Raw genomic sequence first — 22,550 nt, 5'->3', positions numbered from 1 at the left:
TTCATGTGTCTGTTGGCCATCTGTATATCTTCTTTGGAGAAATGTCTGTTCAGATCCTCTTCCCATTTTCGAATCAGGTTGTTTGCTTTTTTGTTGTTGAGTGATGTGAGTTCTTTCTATATTTTGGTTATTAACCCCTTATCGGATACGTAATTTGAAATTATCTTCTCCCAATCAGTGGGTTGCTTTTTTGTTTTGTTGATGGTTTCTTTGGCTGTGCAGAAGATTTTTAGTTTGATGTAGTCCCATTTGTTTGTTTTTTCTTTTTTTTCCCTTGCCTGAGGAGACACGATATCCAAAAAGATGCTGCTAAGACCGATGTCAAAAGGCGTGCTGTGTATGTTTTCTTCTAGGAGTTTTATGGCTTCAGGTCTTACAGTCAAGTCTTTAATCCATTTTGAGTCAATTTTTGTGCATGGTGTGAGATAATGGTCTACTTTCATTCTTTTGCATGTGGCTGTCCAGTTTTCCTAACACCATTTATTCAAGAGACTGTCCTTTCTCCACTGTCCGTTCTTGGCTCCTTTGTTGAGTATTAGCTGTCCGTAACCCTTTTCCTTTTCTGCTTGGCTCTCTCTTCCCACTCTTTTCTTGCTGTGGACTCTCCCCATGCCCCCCAACCCCCGGAATTTCATATTAACCACTTTGGATATCTCTTCCTGTTATTGTCCAAACTCAGATAATCCTATACAGACATTTGATACTTATACATATGTATGTATAGATATCAATACATATGTAGATATACACATATCTATATGTGTCATATGTATATCATATAGACATATCCATGTCATGTCTATATCATATAGGTATATAGGGTTTTTTTAATCTTCTAAAAATATGATATCAGCCACAGCTCTTTGTGTCTTGCTCTTCTTGCTTGACAGTGCCTCATGGAAATCCTCCAAGTCATATGACTCACACCTTTTGAAGTGTCACCCCTGGCATGGATGTACCCACATTTATTCAGCCGTGATCCTACTGAGGGAATTCACGCTGTTTCTTTCTCCCCCTCCCACTGTGAGCCATTCAGCCGTAAACATCCTGATGATGGGGGGGGGGGGTGTTGCTTATATTTCTATGTGCCTTGAAAAATTTCTAGTAAATGTTAAAAGCTTGGATGATATATCCCTTTAATGCATTTAAGGAAAATTCTAAAAGATATAATGAAATGGAATCGAAAGTTACAGTTAAAAATTAAAAGTAAGAGATAGTGAATTGGGGGCCCAGAGAGCAGCTTCCCTCCCCTCCCCCGGTGTCATCCTCACCCAGGCGAGGCCCCCTCGACACCCCTCTCCCCTGCAACTCCAGGGAGCAGTCAGTTCAATCACCTCAGTACTTAAATGTCCAGAGGATGATTCTCAGGAGGTGGGGATGCGGGCTGAAGGGAATGTGTGCAGTTGTCATTTTTTTTTTTTTGAGGAAGATCAGCCCTGAGCTAACTGCTGCCAATCCTCCTCTTTTTGCTGAGGAAGACTGGCCCTGAGCTAACATCCGTGCCCATCTTCCTCTACTTTATACATGGGACGCCTACCACAGCATGGCTTGCCAAGCGGTGCCATGTCCGCACCCGGGATCCAAACCGGCGAACCCCAGGCCACAGAGAAGCGGAACGTGCAAACTTAACCGCTACGTCACCGGGCCAGCCCCGAATGTGTGCATTTAATTCATTGATACATGATGCCAGATTGGCCTCAAGTGTTTCTTCTTGACTGCAGCCTTCTTGTGGGGAGCACCTGTTTCTCTCCGCAGGCTGAACCTGACTTCCCAGCCTCCTCTTCTGCTTACTTCTTTCAAGAAACAGCCCTGGCCTATCTCCCTGACCCTTTGCAGGCAAAAATTTGGGGTTCTGCCCAGTGCTGTGTTGAGCCTGTTGGAGTCCCATGCAAAAGGTCCTATCAACATGCTTCTATGGGGGCCTTTTTTGGGGGTTTTTTTGGTGAGGAAGATTGGCCCTGAGCTAACATCCATTGCCAATCTTCCTCTATTTTTTGTATGTGGGATGCCACCACAGCATGGCTTGATGAGCAGTGCTAGGTCCATACCAGGGATCCAAACCCATGAATCCTGGGCTGCCAAAGCGGAGCAGGTGAAGTTAATCACTACACCACTGGGCTGGCCCTCTTTTTTTTATGCCTATTTTTTTTCCAGAACACTAAATCAGTTGAAAAAAATATTGACAAATTATAAAAAGTGTATATTAAAACTCACATTATTTTGAGTTAAAATATTTTATTTATGGGGCTGGCCCCGTGGCCAAGTGGTTAAGTTCGCGCGCTCCGCTGCAGGCGGCCCAGTGTTTCGTTGGTTCGAATCCTGGGTGCGGACATGGCACGGCTCATCAAACCACGCTGAGGCAGCGTCCCACATGCCACAACTAGAAGAACCCACAACGAAGAATATACAACTATGTACCGGGGGGCTTTGGGGAGAAAAAGGAAAAAAATAAAATCTTTAAAAAAAAAATATTTTATTTATACCAAAACAGAATTTATTATAATTTTATTTCAGTATGTTAATTAAAAATTCTTTAACATCATTATTTGGTCAGGAGAAACTGTCAGGCAGGAAAATACATTTCTCAATTGAGAATGCGATAAGCTAAGAATCAGATTCTGAAACCATTATCGATGAGTTTGTTTCTGTCAAAGCCCGGATGCACCAACATGGCTTGGCAGGATACTGGTCTTTATTTGAAATTTTGATATTTTGTTCATCAAAATCTCATGGATTTTTTTGCATGAACTTTGATTTTCCAAAAAGAATTGCATTAAAATGTCATTTATCTTGGTAACTCAGTCTTTTGGCACTCCCTTACATATTTTTTTTTTTTTGAGGAAGATCAGCCCTGAGCTAACATCTGCCGCCAATCCTCCTCTTTTTGCTGAGGAAGACTGGCCCTGAGCTAACATCTGTGCCCATCTTCCTCTACTTTATATGTGGGACGCCTGCCACAGCATGGCTTCACAAGCGGTGCCATGTCCGCACCCGGGATCTGAACCGGTGAACCGCGGGCCGCTGAAGCGGAACGTGCGCACTTAACCGCTGTGCCACCGGGCCGGCGTCTACACCCCCTTATATTTTACACCCAAGGCCAGGGCCTCACTTGTTGGTTCCAGTCCTCGCCCTAGTTCTGACCAAGTTGTGTCACTGAGGGTAGAAGGACACCTACCTCATCCCTGGTCCCCTCCCAGGACACCCCTAAAAGGTCCTCCATTCCCTCCCAGGTAAAGGTGTAAATCCTCACTGTGGTCCATCATGAGATCTGGGCCTGGGTCACCTCTCAGACCTCATCTCCTAGAAGTCCCTCCCTTAGCACTCTGCTCCAGCCACACTGGCCACCATGATTCTCCCCAGAGACACCAGGCTCAGTTCTGCCTCAGGCCCTTTGCACTGCCATGCCCTCTGCCTGGAATGCTCTTCCTGCTGATGTCCACATGGCTTGTTTCCATAATTCTGTTAAAAATAAACCCAAAGCAGCCAATCATTTTAACTGCAAAATGAGTTTATTAGGGGAAAACCAAAGAATTTCAATTCAGGACCTGCATGCTATGGCAAAAGCCATAGGCACGTCCAACAATCAAAAGAGAGAAGCTTATTTCATAGGGAGAAAGGAGGAAATTGGGAAGGGATGTTTTGAATGAAAGTCCACTGGAGAAAAGCAAGAGTTCAAGGTGGTGATGGCTTCTCATTGGCTGAGTTCCTGGGGTAGTCGATTTCTCTTTGGGATGCAACGTACATTTCTTCTTGGGGTCTGTAGAAGATGATTCTTCCTAGTGACAACTTCTTTCCGTTGGGGTCTGTAATTGACTCTTTCCTGTAATTGACCTCCCGTGGTGCTTCGTGAGAGCTCCCCCTTCCAGTCTCCCCACTCCATTTTAAACGCGGTTTCCCTGGATTAATTTTCACGCTTCATTCAGATCTCTGCTGGAATAGAATGTCACTTTCTCAGACAGGCCTTCCGGACCACTCTATCAAAAACAGCACACTCCCTCCCCCGAATCACTTGGCTGCCTAGTGGCCTAAAATAACGATTTGTTATTTCTCACAAGTCTCTGGGTTGGCTGGGCTCAGCTGGATGGCTCTTCTACTCCCATGTGGTATTGGCTGCCTTCAGCTGGAGCTCAGCTGGGGCAGGAATGTCCTAGATGGCTTCAGGCTCACCTCCACGTGGCCTCTGTTTCTCCAGCAGGGTGGCACGACCTCTATGGCAGCTCAGGGCTCTGAGGAGGAGAAAGCAGAAGCTGCCCTCGGAAGGCCTGGGCTTGGAAGGCCCAGAACGTCACTTCTGCTGCAGTCTGTTGATCAAAGCAAGTCACGAGGCCAGCCCAGAAGCAAGGGGAGAGGATGATGTGAAGAGGGTCATGTGCCTCCAGAGATGGGAGAAATTGTTGGTGGCCACGGTTACAGGCAGTTCATTGACCCCCTCAGCCATCTCTCACCCTTGCTGCCTTCTTTTTCCTCATCACTGTTTGACACTATCTTATTTTTGTTTATTATCTTTATCTTTCAAAAAATATAAGCTCCATGAGGGCCGTCTGTGTCTACTCTCCACGTGTCAGTGCCTAGAACCGTGCCGAGCACACAGGAGGCAGCCTATGTCTTTGAATGAATGAATGAAACCCTAGGGACTAATTTCAGGTTTCCCCGGGATTCTGGCGAATGGAGAGAAGGTGAAGCCACAGCGTGTAGATATTCCGAGGGAAGCGCTTGAGGATTTTTAAGAGACACGGAGAGAAAGGACAGGGAGGAAAGGGGGATTAGGAGTGGGCAGGAGAACTGGGGGGCAGAAGACGAGGCAGAGGACTGGGAGACTCATGAGGGCAGGATCGGGGACTGTCTTGGTCCCGACTCTATCTCCAGCCTCAACCAGCACAGGGCCTGGCACACAGCAGGTGGTCAGCAAGCGTATGCTGAGTGGAGGAACCTTCTCTGACTCCCCTGCCGCCTCCCCTGCCTGCCACCGGGTCAGGCGCCCTCTTGGTCCACCCACCCCTCTGGGCAACTCCAACCCTACCTTACCCTCTGTGGGTCCTCACTGTCTGGGGACACGGCTGGGGCTGTCTTGGTCATTGCTGGGTCCCGAACATCATCCAACAGACCCTTGGCACACAGGGTGCATATCTGCGTGAACTTCCTCCCTGGATAAAAGGGCTGGCTCTGTCATCGCTGCGTTCCCAGCCTGGTGGAAACTGAGAGGACACTGAGGAAACACCTTCACTGATTCTAAGATGCATCTTCCCCTCCACATTTTAGCAATTCTAAATCAGGAAGAGTCACAGTTGATGGCACCTTACAATTGCTGTCAGCCAGGCAGCCATTGTGACGTAGCTGTCACTGCCTGGATGTGATAATGGAGCTGCTTTTAATAGCATCATTGGCGCCGCTGATGGCACGGAGGACACGTGGTGTGGCAAAGCGTGCATGTCCACTCCTCGGAGGCAGAAGTGACTCCACAGAGTCAGGCCGTGTGGTTTTGGGAACAGCTTAGTCAATTTATTTCCCTTGTATCTTCCTAGTTCGATGCACACATGAGTGACATATGGTAAAAATGTGTATTTTCTAAGTCAGTCTACAAGCAGCTCTTTCAATAGGTGTACAATAAAAATTGTAAGTGATAAGGAAATATTGTGTCGTAGTTTTATTGGCAGCTTTTTTTCCCCTGTTGGTGGGACAGAAAAGGATGCGTCTGACAACCAGTGTGCCTTAGCCTTGACTCTACAGGGAACCCGTGGAAGGAACGGTGAATAAACGTGCTCGCCTCATTTGTCTCTGTCTTCGTCTCTATTCCAGTCTCAGCTCCTGGGTTTTATGTCTGTCGTGGGATGACAGGTGGGTGAACCGAGGTCTCGTCTGGGTTAAGTGAGCTATTCCATCTGAGGGCCCTCACACAGCGCCTGTGACATTGTAGATGCTCAGGAAGAGAACGCTGGGCCTGTGTGTGATCCTGCCAGTGTCCCCCCGCCTATGAGGTCTATCAGAGCAGGAAGAAGTGTGAGTCACATCTCTGGACCGGCACGGGGACTGGGCTAGGGTCAGGGCTAAACAAATGTTTGTGGAATAACTAAATAACCGACTGAATTATCGGGCCAATGAAAGTCCTCTCTTAATTCGGGGTCTTGGCACAGGCTGGTCCCTTGGCCTGGGACTCGAGACTCCCTAGCAGGCCACTGACTCACTCCTGCTTGTCCTTCAGATCTCAGCTCAGGGGCCCCCTCCTTCAGGAAGGCCTCTCCGACCCCCAGCCTGGGTCAAGTGGCCCCTTTGTGCTCCCACAGCCTCCTGGGGTCCCCCGTCTCAGTCCTGTCTGCTCTGGTCACCACTGTCTGGGGATGGATCTGACTCCCTCATTGGACTCCGAGTCCTGCGAGGGCAGAACCCCGGGGCTGTCCTGGTCGTTGCTGTGTTCCCAGCAGTCAGCTCAAGACGGGGCCTGGAGAGGTGCCAAGTATGCAATGAGTGAAGAGGGCAGCGGAGGCTTGGCAGACAGGCAAGGGTGCAGCCTCTCTCTGGCTGGTGCTGAGGAGCTGGGAGAAGTGCCCCTGGAGCGTGGCAGCCTCATCGGACACATTTGCGCAGGTGCCCTGCAGCTGTCTTGGCCCCCATCACCCCAGGCTGCAACCGTCTCCCTTTCCTCTGACCCGGAGCCCCGGAGGGCAGAGCCTGGGCCAATGCCCTTCTGTGGCCCGGGCTCTGGCTGGACTCATGGGTCAGGAGCCGGAGCAAAATTGAGAAGGGTCAGGAGTGGATGCGGTGGGTTTCGGTGATGCGGTCTGTCTGTGCTGTCTGCGTGTAATTGTGTCTCTCCTGGTCTGCAATCTGCATCCCTGAGCCGGTGTTGTTTGCGAGGCCCGTGTCTGTACGTTTGTTTGTTTGTTTTTCTGTAGCGACCCTGTATTTCCCTCTTGGGCCAGGTGTGCGTCTGTGGATTTGGGAGAGGAGTCTTGGTCTGTGTGTTTGGTGTCTGGGGGTGTCTGGGAATATTCTGTAATCTTGGTCTTTGTGCGTTGTGTCAGCAATGAGGATGTGAATGAGTCTGTGCGGCCGCCGGTCTGCGTCTCTCTCTTGCCCGTGGTTTAAGGATTCTGAACTGCGGTCAGCAGACCACTCCCTCCCTGACTCTCGGTGTGGCCTGCGCTATCCATTCCCTTTCTGGCCTCCACCTCCTCCTCAGTTGTTTCTGGAGGCCCCCTTCCAGAACCACCTTCAGATCATCAGGAAAACCCTTTGAGTACCAGGGGCCTCTGGCTCCATCCAGGAAGTGGGGGTGGGGGAGGCTGGGCAACCGGCCTGGGCAGAGAGGAGGCCAGCAGGGGAGACAGGGTGGGGACAATTCCAAAGGACTAGCGGGTCGAGGGGAGGCTTGGAAGCTGCAGAAACAGAAGCTGGAGTTGGGGGGAAGCGGGGTGTCCCTCAGTGGGCTGGGGTCCTGGGTGTCTTGGTCTCTAGACCTTCAGCTCCTTCCCAGCGTGTGTCCTGGTCCCCGCCCCTGGATCCCTGTCTCTCAGGCTCTGCATCTCTTCATTGTTTCTCTAGCTGGTGCCTCTGCCGTCTTTCTCTCTGACTGGGTTTCTCGTCCACTCCCTCTTCCTGCCTCTTCCTGTGCTTTCTTGGGGAGTCTCTTTCCCCATCCCAACTCTCCCTCTTTTCTCATTCACATCTCCGCCAGCTTCCATCCCTCTGTCACACTCACGCCGTTTTAAGTGGTTGTGGGGGAGCAGAGGAGGGAGAGAGCAGAACGGAGAGAGGCGGGACAGAAGAGTTGGCACCTGAGCTGGGGTCAGAAGGATGGGCTGGGGGTGGGCAGGCGAGGACGTTGCCGGGGCCAGGCAGGGTGGCACTGGCGGTGACCACGTTGGTGGTTTCAGACCTGGCCTCTCTGGGGGGTCTCCTCTCCTCCCAGCCGGTGCTGGCTGAGCTGAACCGCCACCCACAGAGCACGTGCAATGCATTGTGAGGCGGGCAGGCGAGTAGATGGGGCAGAGAAGGGCACTTGAATGGCTTGTTTGGGAAACTGAGGCCACCGGAGGGAGGAGAAATAGAGGGTGGGTTGTGAGCAGGGCCAGGCCCTCAGACGCTAGGCTGCCGACCTGGGACTTTGTCCTGGGGACAATGGAGACCACGGACGGGTTTTGAACAGGCCTTGGTGTTAGAAAGACGGCTCTGGGTCCCTGGTGGGGGACGGAGGGCCCCGTGTGACAGAGTGGTGGCGGAGTGGTGGCCCCCGGAGCAGCTGAGGGGTGGGGTCCCTGCCCCACGTGGGACCCCGCCCCCTGACGTCACTGTCCCATTATTGCACCAGGGCTGGCTGACCAATAAGCTGCTGCTTGTTATTATAATGGGTCCTAGCAACGGGGGTACGCCCTTGGGCTAACAGGGGAGGAGCCCCCACCAGTGGGGAAAGTGTGAGGGGAGAGGGAGAGCCTGCAGGCAGGTGAGTTACCTGAGGGCAGCGCTCTGCAGCTGGGCCCCGCTGAGGGGCGGAGGTGGGGGGGGCAGGGGGGACGGGGGGGGGGGGGGGGGGGGGAGCTTCCAGGCCCACTCCCAGCTCCCCTGCCCGAATTCCACCCCAGGGCCACTCACCTGTTTGCCCCTTGCTGCTGGGACCCGGCCCAGGCTCCCACTCCCCTCCCCCCGGGCCACACCCTGAGATGGGTTGGGGGACAGGGCGCATGAGGGACTGGGTATAGCACGGGGACACCCCCACCCCGGATGGGGCTCAGGGCTGGTGGAACGACATCAGAACAGATTTCTGTGGAGGGGCAGGGGGCGAGGACAGGGGCCGCCAAGGAGACAGGGAGGCACAGACAGGTGCCTGAAGGGAGTCAGCTCTTCAGAGGGCGAAGGAGCCCAGGGACCTGGGTTTGAGTCCTGGCTGTGCCTCTGAGCGGGGGCGTCACTGATCTAGCCTGAGCCTCAGTCCGTCTCCGACCTGTGGGGACAGGCCCCGACGTGAGCGTCTCTCCCAGGGTTCTCTGGAGAGTCTTAGTCCGGGAGGAAGCGTATTTTAGAGGCGAGGGACGAGAAGAGAGTGTGATGGGAAGAGCGAGGGCCAGGGAGGCTCTGAGGCGAGGAGAGTGGGATCTGAGGCGAGACCTTGGGGACAGGCTCCAGGAGGCGGGAGGGGACCTGGCCAGCCACGGCAGGACTGGGTGTAGAATGAGAAGCACTCCCAGTGTCCGGGCACTCCCCGGTCAGCGGGACCCAAGAATGTCTTCAAAGTTGGCCTAGGGACAGACGGGGGCTCACATTTGTCACAGCAGCCCTGCTTGGTAGCAGGGTTGTCGTCCACGCAGATGAGGCAGCTGAGGCTCAAAAAGGCCAAGGACTTGCTCAAAGTCACACAGCTAGGAATATTAAGAATGATGGTGATGATGCTGATAACACAGACCACCTGCTCTGTGCCAGGCACTATTTAAGAGCTTTCTGTGGCTTAACTCACTTAATTCTCAACAGCCCAGGAGGTGGTCTGCTATTATCATAGCTATTACCCCCGTCTTACAGATGAGGAAAGTGAGGCAGAGAGTGAAGCAACCTGCCCCAGGTCACTTGGCGAGTGGCGAGTGGCGAGCGTGTGGCGGGGCCAGGATCTGACCCCAGGGCTGGGCCCTGTCACCATCACTCACTTCCCGCTGCTCCCAGTAACCACAGCAGCAGGAGTGCAGCCACTCGCTCTGCTCCGGCCCAGGAGCTGGGCCTACGCCCTTTCCTTTGTAGGCCCAGTATAAGACAAAAACGCGGGGCCCCTGGTTCAAAGATTACTAAGAATTTCAGTCCGTGTCAGCAGATCAGCATTTAGCAAAGAGCTGGGCCTTCCGTGCGTGGTCACAAGCTGCCCACGAACCCAGCCCCATTTCTAGGTTATCCCGAAGACTCCTCAGCACCTCAGGAAGCAGGTCAGTCATTATGCCCGTTACCCAGAGAAGCAAACAGGCTCAGAGAGGTGCCTCATTTTCCTCCAGGTCACACAGCAAGTTAGTGGCAGAGAGAGGATGTGAACCTGGGCCTATAAGACTCTAAAGCCGCCAACTTGTGTCAAAAACATACCCCAGGTTTTTGAGAAGGAGAGGGCTGTGGGTTTCCAGAGGGACTTCCCTTACATCCTTGGTGTGTCTCTCTCCCTGCCCTGTGCCAAGGCCCAGGAGGCGTGGACGGCTCCCTTCTCCCCTGCAGACGCAGAGGATCACGCGGCCGGTGACTCTCCCCATCCCCCGCGCCCTCTGAACCGCTGGTCACCATGGCTACTTCGAAGTTGCCAGCTGTGCCCAGGGAGGAGGAGACCACCATCCTCATGGCCAAGGAAGAGCTGGAGGCCCTGCGCACGGCCTTCGAGTCGGGCGACATCCCCCAGGCTGCCTCTCGCCTCCGGGAGCTGCTGGCCTCCTCGGAGAGCACCCGCCTGGAGGTGGGCGTCACGGGCGAGTCGGGCGCCGGCAAGTCGTCCCTCATCAATGCCCTCCGGGGCCTGGGGGCCGAGGACCCTGGCGCGGCTCTCACGGGCGTCGTGGAGACCACAATGCACCCCTCGCCCTACCCGCACCCGCAGTTCCCCGATGTGACACTGTGGGACCTGCCGGGGGCCGGCTCCCCGGGCTGCCCGGCGGACAAGTACCTGAAGCAGGTGGACTTCGGCCGCTACGACTTCTTCCTGCTGGTGTCCCCGCGCCGCTGCGGGGCCGTGGAGACCCGCCTGGCCTCCGAAATCCTGCGCCAGGGCAAGAAGTTCTACTTCGTGCGCACCAAGGTGGACGAGGACCTGGCGGCCACCCGCACCCAGCGGCCCTCGGGCTTCAGCGAGGCCGCCGTCCTGCAGGAGATCCGCGAGCACTGTGCCGAGCGGCTGCGGGTGGCCGGGGTGACCGACCCCCGCATCTTCCTCGTGTCCAACCTCTCGCCCGTCCGCTATGACTTCCCTCTGCTCGTGTCCACCTGGGAGCACGACCTGCCCGCACACCGGCGCCACGCCGGCCTGCTGTCACTGCCCGACATCTCACTGGAGGCCCTGCAGAAGAAGAAAGACATGCTCCAGGAGCAGGTGCTCAAGACGGCCCTGGTGTCGGGCGTCATCCAGGCCCTGCCCGTGCCCGGGCTGGCGGCCGCCTACGACGACGCCCTGCTCATCCACTCGCTGCGCGGCTACCACCGCAGCTTCGGCCTGGACGACGACTCGCTGGCCAAGCTGGCCGAGCAGGTGGGCAAGCAGGCCGGCGACCTGCGCTCGGTCATCCGCTCGCCGCTGGCCAACGAGCTCTCCCCTGAGACCGTCCTGCGGCTCTACTCACGCTCGTCTGACGGCGCCATGAGGGTGGCCCGCGCCTTTGAGAAGGGCATCCCCGTGTTTGGGACGCTGGTGGCCGGCGGCATCAGCTTCGGCACCGTCTACACCATGCTCCAGGGCTGCCTCAACGAGATGGCCGAGGACGCCCAGCGGGTCCGCATCAAGGCCCTGGAGGAGGACGAGCCGCAGTCGGAGGTCAGCTTGGAGGCGGCGGGTGACAATGGAGTGGAAAAGCGGGCGTCCGGGGAAGGAGTCAGCGAGGAAGCCCCGCTCTCGGCCCGCAGGAAGCTTGGCCTCCTCCTCAAGTACATTCTCGAGAGCTGGAAGAAGCGTGACTTGTCGGAAGAGAAGTAAAGTGCAGCCCCCACCCCCTGCCTCACCCACAAACCAAGCCTTAACAAAACCACCCAAACAAAAACGGCTGATGTAGTGACGATGAGAGCTGTTGTGTGCGGAGGGGTGTGCTCTGAGGGAGGCAGGTGGGCCCAGGTCGGACAGGGACAGACTGAACTGGGGAGGGACCGATCTTGGGGGCAGAGGTTCAAGGGGATGGATGGTGGCCTGAGCGCTCCTGGGTGGTGTCTCTCTCCCTGGTCCCCAAGTGACCACGGGGGATTTTTAGGGTGATGGGACAACCCAGCAGAGATCCAAGACAGGAGCCAAGTGTCAACCTAGGTGGGTGTCTGAGTGGGGCTTGGGGCATGCTAAGGTACTTCTTTTAGTTGCAATGTCATGTCGTCCCAAAGGCCTCCTCTGGAGCGGGGTGGGGCGGCCAATTGGTGCCCAGGATGGGCACAATGGTGCTTAGCAACTGAGTTAAACAGAGCGGGGGAGCCTGGGCATCCTGGGCCGGCCCTGCAGCCAAGGAGTGATGGTGGGGTGGGCGGCAGGGAGAGGGGAGGACGGATGGCAGCGGGGCTGGCCTCCGCGCGGAGCCTGGGAAGACAGAATGAGAGCAGAGGCGGTGGGAGGGCGGCAGCGGTCTCCCTGAGCATCACAGGAGAGGGGAGGCAGAGGGCGCAGCTCGGCCACCAAGCACAGTCGCTTCAGAAAGGCGGCAGGTGGGTCTGAGCGTGGATGGGCGTGGCAGTAAGCTTGCCGGTGCGTCCATGATGGGGAGGATGTCGGTAAGTCTCGTGATTCCCATGCTGTGGGCTAAGGTTGGGAGGAGTTGCCGAGACGGGGTGACCTGTGCGTCTCTGCATGGGTGTGTGGGTGTGAACATTGGGATGGTGCTGACAGGCCGTGGGTCTCAGAGCGAGGGTGACTGTGCTAGGATCTCTGAAAGCTGAAGGAAGCTGCGAGCGACAGTTTGTGCAACACACTGGGGGAGGGCATGGGCGTCTGGCCCAGGCGTCCCTGTGAACCAAACTGCTCAGCACTTCCTGTCGCTCTGCACTCGGCTGGCCGGTGGAGATGCAAGAGCGAAGCTGACACTGCTCAAGCAGAAACTCTCACACTCGGTCAAGATCACACACATTTACAAAAGGGAAGAACTACCAGACTGGGGGGTCTGGGCGGGAAGGGCTGCTGCCACGGCTTCTGTGGCTGGCACAAGGGTCAGGGGAAGGTTGGATTTAAGTGCAGGGAAGGGCGAGTTTCTAAGAATTTACAAAAAGGATCTCGTGATGGTTCCAGCCTCATTGTGAGGCCTCAGGTGACCCCCCAACCCTGGGAAACGTTCCAGACTAAGAGGGTCCGCCTTTACCTGGAGGATTAAACGGGGTGCCGGTGCTCCTGGCTGAAGAGCTCTGTGCTTTGCAGGAGGACTCCTCTCTTTCCGGACCCGCATCGGCTCTGCCAGGACTACTGGGGTTCACATGGACCCTTCTGCAGCAAAAGGGGTGGGGGGGATCATGGTAGGGAAATCTCAGGTCCTCAGATGCACAGGACAGATGGTCCCTTCCAAACCCATTCTCAGGGGACACAGCCCACACCCCCACCCCTGTGGAGCCGCAGTCATCATCCTAAATGCAGGACTCACCAGCCCCGAGTAGCTGGGATGGAAAGCTCACGCGAGACTAGCTCGTGGGCCTAAAGTGGAGATGGAATGGCTTTCTTTTGTCTCCTCTCTCCAACTGGTGGCCTTGTCCCATCCCTTCTGCCTCCATCTCTCCCTTCACTGTCCGCCATCGTGACCCCCTCGACCCCTCTTTGAGCTCAGGCCTCGCTCTCTTCACCCAGTTCCTGCCCCAGCCCCTTGCCCTGTCTCCCAGGCTCCAGTCTCATTCCCTGTAAGACCACAGAGGGCTCTTTCTAAGCCGACCTCTCCCTTCCCTGCTCAAACCCCTTCCATGGTACCCACAGATGAAGATCAAGCTCAGCCTGACGATTCCAGCCCTTCCCCAGCCAGCCTCTGCCTAAACCTCATTGACAGTAAGACCCTGAATCTTTGCAAAACAGCAGAGCTGGGGGCTCTGAGGAGTCCTCTCTCCATTTCATAGGTGAGGAATCTGACACCGCCACCCCTTGCACGGGGGCGGGGGGCGGGGGGGCCAGCCCGGTGGCGCAGCAGTTAAGTTTGCACATTCTGCTTCAGCGGCCCGGGGTTCACTGGTTCGGATCCCGGGTGCGGACATGGCACCGCTTGGCAAGCCATGCTGTGGTAGGCGTCCCACATATAAAGTAGAGGAAGATGGGCATGAATGTTAGCTCAGGGCCAGTCTTCCTCAGCAAAAAGAGGATCATTGGCAGCAGATGTTAGCTCAGGGCTAATCTTCCTCCAAAAAAAAAAAAAAGACTGCACAGGGACACGACTAGCCTGGTGTCAAACTGCAAGTCCCCGGCATGACTGGGACTAGATGCAGCCATGCAACCCCAGGATGTCTGCGCTGGCCGCCCCTGTCCATCATACCAGGGAGGACTCTGAGGCCCAGAGGCGGGACGGGACTGGCGTAGGTATGCACTGCAGTTCCCGAGCAGATGCAGGAGCTCAGAGGCCAGGCAGCGAGGGTGGGCAATGCTTCCACAAATGCCCCAGGCCCACGGCTCTGTCTTCCTGGTGCTAGAACTGTGGCATCCGCTGGGGTCTTTACACACCGTGAGAGGGTGCTCAATTGTGCAAGGAGTGGGTGGTTTACACGGCAGAAGGGTCCGCGGGAGCTGGCCCACGTCCTGGCTCTGGTGCAGGCTGTAAGACATTCAGCAAGTGACCTTTACCTCCCTGAGCCTCAGTTTCCTCCTCTGCAAAATGGGGACTAAAGGTTAGGAGAGTGGCTGGCCCGGGGTAAACCTTAAATAACCATTACTCTCAGCGATGGTGAGGGTTCCAGCTCCTAAGCACTGCTCTGAATTGCTGACCACAGTGCCTGGTGCGTGGTGCATGCCCAAAAGAGTTATTCAAGAATTTGAGAGGGCTGGGCCGGGGGCTGAGCGGTTGGGTTTGTGCGCTCTGCTTGGGCGGTCCAGGGTTTTGCCGGTTTGGATCCTGGGCATGGACATGGCACCGCTCATCAGGCCATGCTGAGGCGGCGTCCCACACGCCACAACTAGAAGGACCCACAACTAAAAATATACAACTACATACTGGGAGGCTTTAGGGAGAAGGAAAAAAAAAGATTGGCAACAGATGTTAGCTCAAGTGCCAATCAAGAAAAACAACTTGAATTCTAGGATCAGAAAACCTCAGTCCCATTTCCAACAGCCCACGCACTAGCTGGGGGCCTTGGGCAAGTGACTTACCCTCTCGGTGCCAAATGTGGAGACAAAAAATATCCTTTTCTGGGCTGTTACGGGGATTTTATGAGATATTCCAGTGATGAATAAAATAAAGTTCGCTAAAATAAAGCATTTGGCACCAGGCCTGGCATATGGTTACCCTCCTCTGCTGAGGGATGTGGAGAAGAGAGGGCAGCTCAGTTTGAAATACTCCCTTACCTGTCCTGTCAATGGTCATCAGGTCCTGGAGATGGAGAACCAGGGCCAGGCAGCCCATGGCAGGCAGTCTTCCAACAGAGCCTCAGCCAGGCCAGGGTATCGGAGCTGCTGAGGGACACTGGGGCTCTCAAGGAGGCCTTTGAGGCGGGGAGCCTGCCAGCAGTAGCCGCCACGTTGCAGGCCACACTTCATTTGCTGGAGAATGTCAGGCCGGACATTGGCATTCCCAGGCAAGGTGACCTTTGTCAACGCCATCTGGGGGCTGGGAGATGAGGACCCGAACTCAGCCTGCAAGGGCATGGTGGGGATGACCGTGGACCCCACGCCATACCCGCACCCCAAGTACCCCAACGTCATCATCTGGGACCTGCCGGGCATAGGCACACCCACCTTCCAGGCTGACATACCTCCAGTGGGCGCTGCTGGACCATTACGACTTCATCATCATCATGGTGACGTCAGAGCGCTTCACGGCCAACCAAGCCCGGCTGACCTGCGAGATCCTGCAATGAGGCAAGCGCCCCTACTTCATCCGCTCCAAGGTGGATGTGGACGTTGCTGCCTGGAGCACCGCCACCCAGTGCCTTCTTTGGGGAGAGTGCGCTCAGCCAGATCTGGGACAACTGTGGGCAGCACCCAGTGGGTGAGGCGCAGGCTCTGGGGGGGTGGGTGGGTGGACCCTTGAGGGATGGCCCACCCCTTCCCCTTCATCTTCCAGTTGAGGCCTGGAGTGGGAAGAGGGGTCGCCCAAAGTTACACTGCACAACTGAACTAGGCCCCACAGTGACAGAGGTTTACAGCTGCCATTTCCTGAGAGCTGGCACTTCTCAGTGACAGAGACTAGCCACTTGCATTAAGGAAAAAAGGCTGTGTATTAGCTGGTGCATTGGCACCCGTCGCTGACAGCAGCCAACATTTACTAAGGGCTCACCACAGGCCAGGCACCATTTCCAGGAACTCAGTTCACCACTCAAGGAGGTGGGTACAATGATCGCCTTATTTCCCAGGTGAGAAAATGGAAGCCCAGAGAGGTTTGGTAACTTGTCCACGGTCACACTGGTGGTAGGTAGCAGGCTGGGATGCGAACTCAGGCAGCCTGGCTCCAGGGCCACACTCTTAAGCTACATGCTGTGCCGACTCCTGGCCAGGGCTTGAGCCCAGGCAGCTGTCAGGACACCTTGGCCTGCTCCGGGCTGAACGGCGCTCTTGTCTCCTGCAGTGGAGGGCCTGAGGGATCCCCGGGTCTTCCTGCTCTGCGTGATTGATTTGAGCAAGGATGACTTCCACCTGCTGCAGGAGTCAGTGGTGAAGGAACTAGAGAGCCATAAGCGGCACGCCTTCCTGGTGGCCCCGCCCAGCACCTCAAAGCCCGTACTAGCAAAGGAGGCCTCACCACTGGGGCACATCTGGCTGGTGGCCACGGTGGCCTGTGGTGTCAACTTGAGTCCCATGTTGGGCGCCCAGGATATGGGGTGTGACCTACACACGCTCATCCACTCCCTGGAAGGCTGCCGCCACAGCTTCGGCCTGGACGACTGCCCGGTCAAGCGGGCTGAGAGGACGGGCCGGCCCCTGCACAAGATCTGGGAGGCGGTGCAGGGCCAGGAGCCCAAGGTCAGCCAGGCACTGGTGGTGGAGCTGCTGGGCCAGGCCCCTGGGGATGCCTCTGTTTTCACCCGCAAGCACCTCAATGTGCCCGTCCTGGGCACCCTGGCTGCCTGCGGCACCTCCTTCACCACTATCTACTGGATGCTCAGCCTGTCCCTGGACGCGGCAGTCAAGGATGCCCAAGACATGCTGACTCAGGCCTTTCTCAACAACTCGGACCACAAGCTCCCAGAGAAACCCCATCATAATCCCAGCCCTGAGCCTAGGCCAGCTGGAGGTGGCAGTGAAGAGCTGGGAGGATCCAGGCTCTACCTGTCCCCAGGCCAGGTGGTTTCTGGGGATGGGAAGAAAGAAACTCAAGCGCCAGCTGTCCTGGACTGAGCCCATGTGCTGTCCTGTGCCTCACGCCCTGGGTCTCATGCCCTCTCTGGCCATTGCCCCATCCTCCCTACTCTGGCGGACCCCCACGTCAACCAGCAGTCCCCTGGAAAGCAGGGGAAGAGGACAGGACACGGGACAGACAAGTTTTGACAAGGTGGGAAGAGCTCAGTTGTCTAGCTGGAGAGGGCAGTTCGGAGGGTGGCTGTGCAGGCCAGGGTGGTGGGACACAGGACTCGGAAACCTTTCCCTAAGAGGGCAGTGGAGGCCACAGCTCCGAGGGGCCTTGAGGATCATTAAGAGATGAGCCTGCCTGAGGTCTGTCAGCGAGGACAGAGCAGAGCTCACCCCGGGTCTTGTACCTCCCAGACCTCAGCCCCCCTTCAGACATCTGTGCAGACTCCCTACTTCTGGCCAGACCTTCCCTTCACTGCCCCCCACCTCTTCCAGTGTGTATTTTTCTTGGAAGACCGTGGGATTCCCAAGAAATGGACCCCAGGACTCTCTGGGGACATCCAAGGGCAGGGGGAAGCAGGGAGACCAAAGTGGCATGGGGCTAGGTAGTGGACAGATGAGACGCCGGGTTGGACTAGAACTGACTGCTTTACCAAGGGTGGAGTGGCATGATGTGACAGTCAGGACTAATTTGTGATGGCTGAGGTGGCCAGACCAACTTGGAGACATACTTTGGCAAACACTAAACTAGGAGTATGGACCGTGTTTAACGGAGCAGATTAGGGCAGGTACGATATTGAACTGCATGGTGTCTTTAACCGAGGGTAGGTAGTGGACTGAAATGACAGGTAGGGAGCGTTTTTAAGCAAGAGTGGCTGAGGTTTAGAGAGGAACACAGGCCCCATGTTTCACCGACAGTAGGCATGCCGTTAAGCTAAGGTGTGAGTATGTGAACACGGATCGGACCCGTCTCAACCCTCGGAGGGGAAGTACTGTATTTGACTAGGCTCTCACTCGGCACATGTCTGTTCTAACCAGGCACTGACTGGGGCACTGTACTTAACCAGGCATTCCACCAAAGCACGCACTGCCTTCGTGAGAGCAGACGACGCGAGGAGAGTCACTGCATCTGCCCGAAGGAGGGCACGTATTCTCCCACCCATAACACACAGACGGACGCCTGACATCGCCCCAGGAAACAGAACACCCTTGCTGGGGGCTTCCTCCTCCCTAGCAGGGACTGCTCTTCATCTGTTCCCGATGACTCCGTCACCTACAGTGGATGTGTCCCGGCAGGAAGTTCATTCAGGCTCCAGGGGTGGCCCCTAAGAGCTGGGACCCAAATTTGCCCCGCTTCCCAGGACAGCATGCTGGGAGAGGGAGGAGCACCAGACAGGCTTGCACGACTGCTTTTATTCGAACCATCAGATCTGCCCCCGTGAGGAGCTCCCCAGACCCTGCCTCACCTGACAGGAAAGGGCTTGGCGTCAGGGAAGAGGGACCCGTTGCTCTCGTCCCTGCAGAGGGAGGTAAAGATGGAGCCTGGCCTTCCTGGTGACCACTCTGGCTCCGCCCACCACCCGACCCTGTGGGGGACTGAGGATGGGCTTCCCCGTCCCAGGTTGGGGGTGGGACCTCAGTCACCCCGACCAACACTCTACTGAGGGTGGGGGGCCTGGCACTGGACACATCTCCGGGTGAGGAAGTCGTGGTCCCTCGTCCATCAGGCCTGCTGCCACTCTCCACCCCACTAGCGGGGAGAACGTATGTGATCCTTCGCCATCCACTGGGGACCCAGGAGGGGTTCCCTGCATGACATCCCCCCTCGGCCTCAGGCCAGCAGGCGGCTGTACTCCGCCAGGGCAGAGGACTTTTTCACACCGTCCCAGATCCGGGCAGCGTAGTGGAACCTGTGAGAGAAGGCCAACAGTCAGGGCGGCCCTTGCTGGGAGCCCACCAGCCCCACACCGGCCCTGGCCAGGTGGGAAGACTAGGCCCCATGTACGACCTGAGGGTGGCTGGGCCTCTCAGAACCCAGTCTCCTCGACTGGATCCAGGGAAGATGCCAGCACCGATGGGAGGTGGCCCTGCTTCTCCCATCTCCCCCGCGGTAAGGGAAGCTGAAGGGCCTGCTGTTGGACTAAGACCTCGGGCCCCAGCTCCAAGTCCAGGCTTCTTCCCACTCCACCCAGGGTTGGCCTCCGTGGGGCTGGGGCTTTCTCTACCTCCCTCCAGTCTTGTGAGGATCAGAAACATCTATCAGCTGTGGAACCTTTCACCTCCCACATTCTCCCCTCCGTGTCAAATCTTCCCCACCAGTCAAACCAGTGGTAAGAAATATACCCCACTGGCTAAATAGGAGGATTCAAAATCACGTGAAACAGCACGTTGCCTGACATGGAAGAGGCGCTTACAAGCTGGGAGCAACCATCAATGTTTCAGAAAAGGAAACTGACATCTGGCACCAAGGGGCTTAATGAGGTCACACAGAGCTCTAAGAAGCGCCTTCTGTGTGCACCAGGGCAGGGCACCTCACCTTGACCCCCTCTGCCAAGAACCCTTACCAGTTCTTCTCAGTGAGGATGGTGTGTGACAGCTGTGGCCGGGCCATGGACATCACCTGGCTCCGGAGCTTGCTCACCAAGGACTGGAAACTGGGGTGGCCACGGTACCCAGGGAGCAGGGAGAAGAGCGGGCTGGAACCAGGACCTGGAAAGTTGCGGTGGGGAGGATAAGGGGGGTAGCCTGCCAAGAGAGGGCCTTCCTCCTAGTCAACCAGCATCCTGGGCCTCCAGAAGCACCTCCGAGTTGGGCCCTGGCCCAGCTGTTCCTGTACTTCCACGACTCTGAAACATGCTCCTAAGAAAGGGTCCAGGCACTTCAGGGACAGGCTGGAGACTCCCCTCAGACCAGGGTGGGCTCCCAAGACAAGTCACCCCCTAACCAAGGTGGGCCCGTGTCTCCCTCCAGACCAAGGAAGCTCCTGGCTCCCTATGAACCAGATTCCCTGGATAGGGAGCCATACCCGCTCGTGGGGGGGTCTCACTCTCCGCCTCGCTGTCCATGAAGGGCACCAGGAACAAGTTGACCTCAGAGTCCAGGAAGTCGGGCGGGAGCCCAGGGAAGACGTTGCACTGTAACATGGACAGAGTACCTGGGGGAGAGAACCCATCAGCCTGCGGGCACCATGCAGCGGGGCAGGGGAGGTATGTGTGTGACGGTCAAGTAGGACCAGAGACCAGGCTGGATCGGGAGTCAGGAGGCCACTGGCCAGCTCGGGGGTGGTTTGGGGACCCTCACCCTTGTAGCGCAGGTGGGAGTGGGCCATGAGCTGGTCGATCATCAGGTGCATCTGCCGCAGCTTTCGGGGACAGAAGTCCTCTCGACGAGCTTTGTTCTGCAGGAAGACTGAGCCGGGGAGGAGGCATGGGGACCGGTGAGGCGGCTTGCGCTCGGCCACGTGGACTCCCCCTTCTCACCCTAAGGACCTGCCCTAACCCCTGAGTTCAGATCACTTGTAAATATTCACGAAACTGTGCTTTTGCACCAGCCCCTGGGCTGGGGGATGCTGGGACCCAGAGATGAGTCACATCTGGTTTCTGCCCTCAAGGAGCCCCCAGTCTGATGGAAAAGACAAGAGAGGAAGATGGCTATGTGACCAGGAGTATGACAGGAAGAGGCACCACGGTCTTGGCGAGGCCAGAGGACGCTGGGAGACCCTCCCTGGGGTGCACAGATGAACTAGATCTCTGCAGAGGAGCGGCGCGTCAGTAGGGCAGGGCGAGGACAGAGCAGGTGAAAGAATGGCGCGCGCGAGGGCCACAGGAGGGCGTACAGGGTGCACGGGGCCCGTGGGCTGTCTCACCACTGGTGGCCTGAGCCCCACGCTGGGAGATGCCAGGGAGCCAGAAATGGGCAGACTTGGGTCCTATCCCCAAGAGGCTCCCATTCTGATCAAGGAGACAGACCCAGACCCAGACTCGGGGTCATGCCCTCAGTGGCCAGGGTGGAATTGAGGCCAAGGGACCCTTAGAGGAAGCGGCAGCTAATCCTTTTTGACTCCCCTCCTCCTAATTCTCAAAAGTGCTCCTCCGAGCTCCCCACTTCCCTGGAGCACTCCTGGTTTTCACCCCTCATTCCTCCACCTCTCCCCACCCCCAGGGCCCCAGAAAGCCTCTCACCCAGGTGGGGGTAGTATTCAGTGCCTTCATCAGAGCCTGAGGAGCTGCTGGACTCGTGGCTGGGGGACGGGGTGGAGGGCTTCACCATCTCTGCTGTCTGGAGGAACCTTGGGGTTTGGGGTGAGAGGGTGGTGCTGAGGCACGGGCACCCCATATCCCACAGCCTGGGGGAGGGGCTCCCTTTGCAGATGTGACGAAAGCTACAGCCACACTTGGAAAAATGCCCCACACGCACCAGATTTCTCACACAGTTTCAGGGAATTCAGAGACAACCTTCTCAGACACCAATCTAGGGACCCGTGGCATTTTGTAATGAGTTTACGCTACTAAAAAAAAACCAACTTAATTTTTTAGAGCAGTTTTAAGTTCGTAGCAAAACTGAATGGAGATTTCCCGTAGACTCACCCCCGTCCCCCCCAACACACACAGCCTCCCCCACTATCAACATCCCCCACCGGAGCGGCACACCTGCTACAACCCATGATTAACATCAGGGTTCACTCTTGCTGTTTTCTACGGGTTTTGACAAAAATGACATGTAATCACCATATTGTATCACACTTAAGTTTCACTGGCTGAAAAATCCGCTATGCTCTACCCATTCACCCCCCAACCCGATCTTTTTACTGCCTCCATAGTTTCGCCTTTGCCAGAATGCCATATAGCTGCAATCAGACTAGAGGGCAGCTTGGCGTCCTTCACTTGGCGACACGCGTGTAAGGTTCCTCCATGCCTGTTCACGGTTTGACAGCTCACTTCTGCTCAGCGCTGAACGACGCCCCACTGTCTGGATGCACAGTGTATTCATCCACTCACCTACTGAAGGCCGTCTCGGTTGCTCCCTCATTTTGGCAATTATGAACAAAGCTGCTACAGACATCCGTGTGCAGGTTTTTGTGTGGACGTAAGTTTTCAGTTTATGCTACTTTAAAATAATTTTCCCAAATAGGTAAAAGTAGATAAAATTAACCTGTTTTCTGAGGTAAAGGGTACTAGGATCCGATAAAAGCTACGGACATTCTCCTCATGCAGACAGACACACAAACACGGTGTCCACAGTTTCAAGGGGGTCACCTGCTCTGAGAAGCCCAGCTGTAGACTCCGGCTTAAAAACAACGCTCTGCCACGTGCCAGCCCGAGCCCACACCCCCACTCAACGTGTGCAGTCTGTTTCCTCTGTTTCCTTCACATGTCTGTCTCCCCGGTGCCCCAGCAGCAAATGGTATAAACAAACGTTCAGTGTAGCTGCCAGGTGAAGGAACGCCTGTGGA

At 56.2% G+C, this 22,550-nt stretch overlaps 2 protein-coding genes across 4 annotated transcripts in view; one reads left to right on the top strand and one right to left on the bottom strand.

Moving 5' to 3' along the window:
• Positions 1–3,504: 3,504 nt before the first annotated feature.
• On the top strand, positions 3,505–11,635 carry IRGC (immunity related GTPase cinema). Its single transcript, XM_046682906.1, has one exon. The coding sequence runs from the start codon at positions 10,241–10,243 to the stop codon at positions 11,633–11,635; it is 1,395 nt and encodes a 464-aa protein (XP_046538862.1). The 5' UTR covers positions 3,505–10,240.
• Positions 11,472–22,550, bottom strand: part of SMG9 (SMG9 nonsense mediated mRNA decay factor) — a 26,076-nt gene continuing 14,997 nt past the window's right edge. The window contains exons 10-19 of one of the 3 annotated variants that reach the window (XR_006891609.1): positions 21,280–21,386; positions 20,399–20,506; positions 20,124–20,252; positions 19,663–19,807; positions 18,565–19,008; positions 15,565–15,660; positions 15,158–15,445; positions 14,136–14,411; positions 12,990–13,111; positions 11,472–11,601 (exon numbers count right to left, since the gene is read on the bottom strand). Coding sequence is in view for 1 of the 3 variants with exons in the window: in XM_046682905.1 (XP_046538861.1) it covers positions 18,930–19,008; positions 19,663–19,807; positions 20,124–20,252; positions 20,399–20,506; positions 21,280–21,386 (568 nt within the window). In the remaining 2 variants the exon portion in view is untranslated. Of the gene's footprint in view, positions 11,602–12,989; positions 13,112–14,135; positions 14,412–15,157; positions 15,446–15,564; positions 15,661–18,512; positions 19,009–19,662; positions 19,808–20,123; positions 20,253–20,398; positions 20,507–21,279; positions 21,387–22,550 lie in introns of those variants that run through there. The other 2 variants (XR_006891610.1, XM_046682905.1) reach the window with 2 other exon arrangements.

This window comes from Equus quagga, chromosome 13 (genome assembly GCF_021613505.1).
Source record: "Equus quagga isolate Etosha38 chromosome 13, UCLA_HA_Equagga_1.0, whole genome shotgun sequence".
Classification (NCBI taxonomy): domain Eukaryota; kingdom Metazoa; phylum Chordata; class Mammalia; order Perissodactyla; family Equidae; genus Equus; species Equus quagga.
The sequence above is the reverse complement of the archived record's forward strand: the minus strand, read 5'-3'. Positions and strand labels throughout refer to the sequence as shown.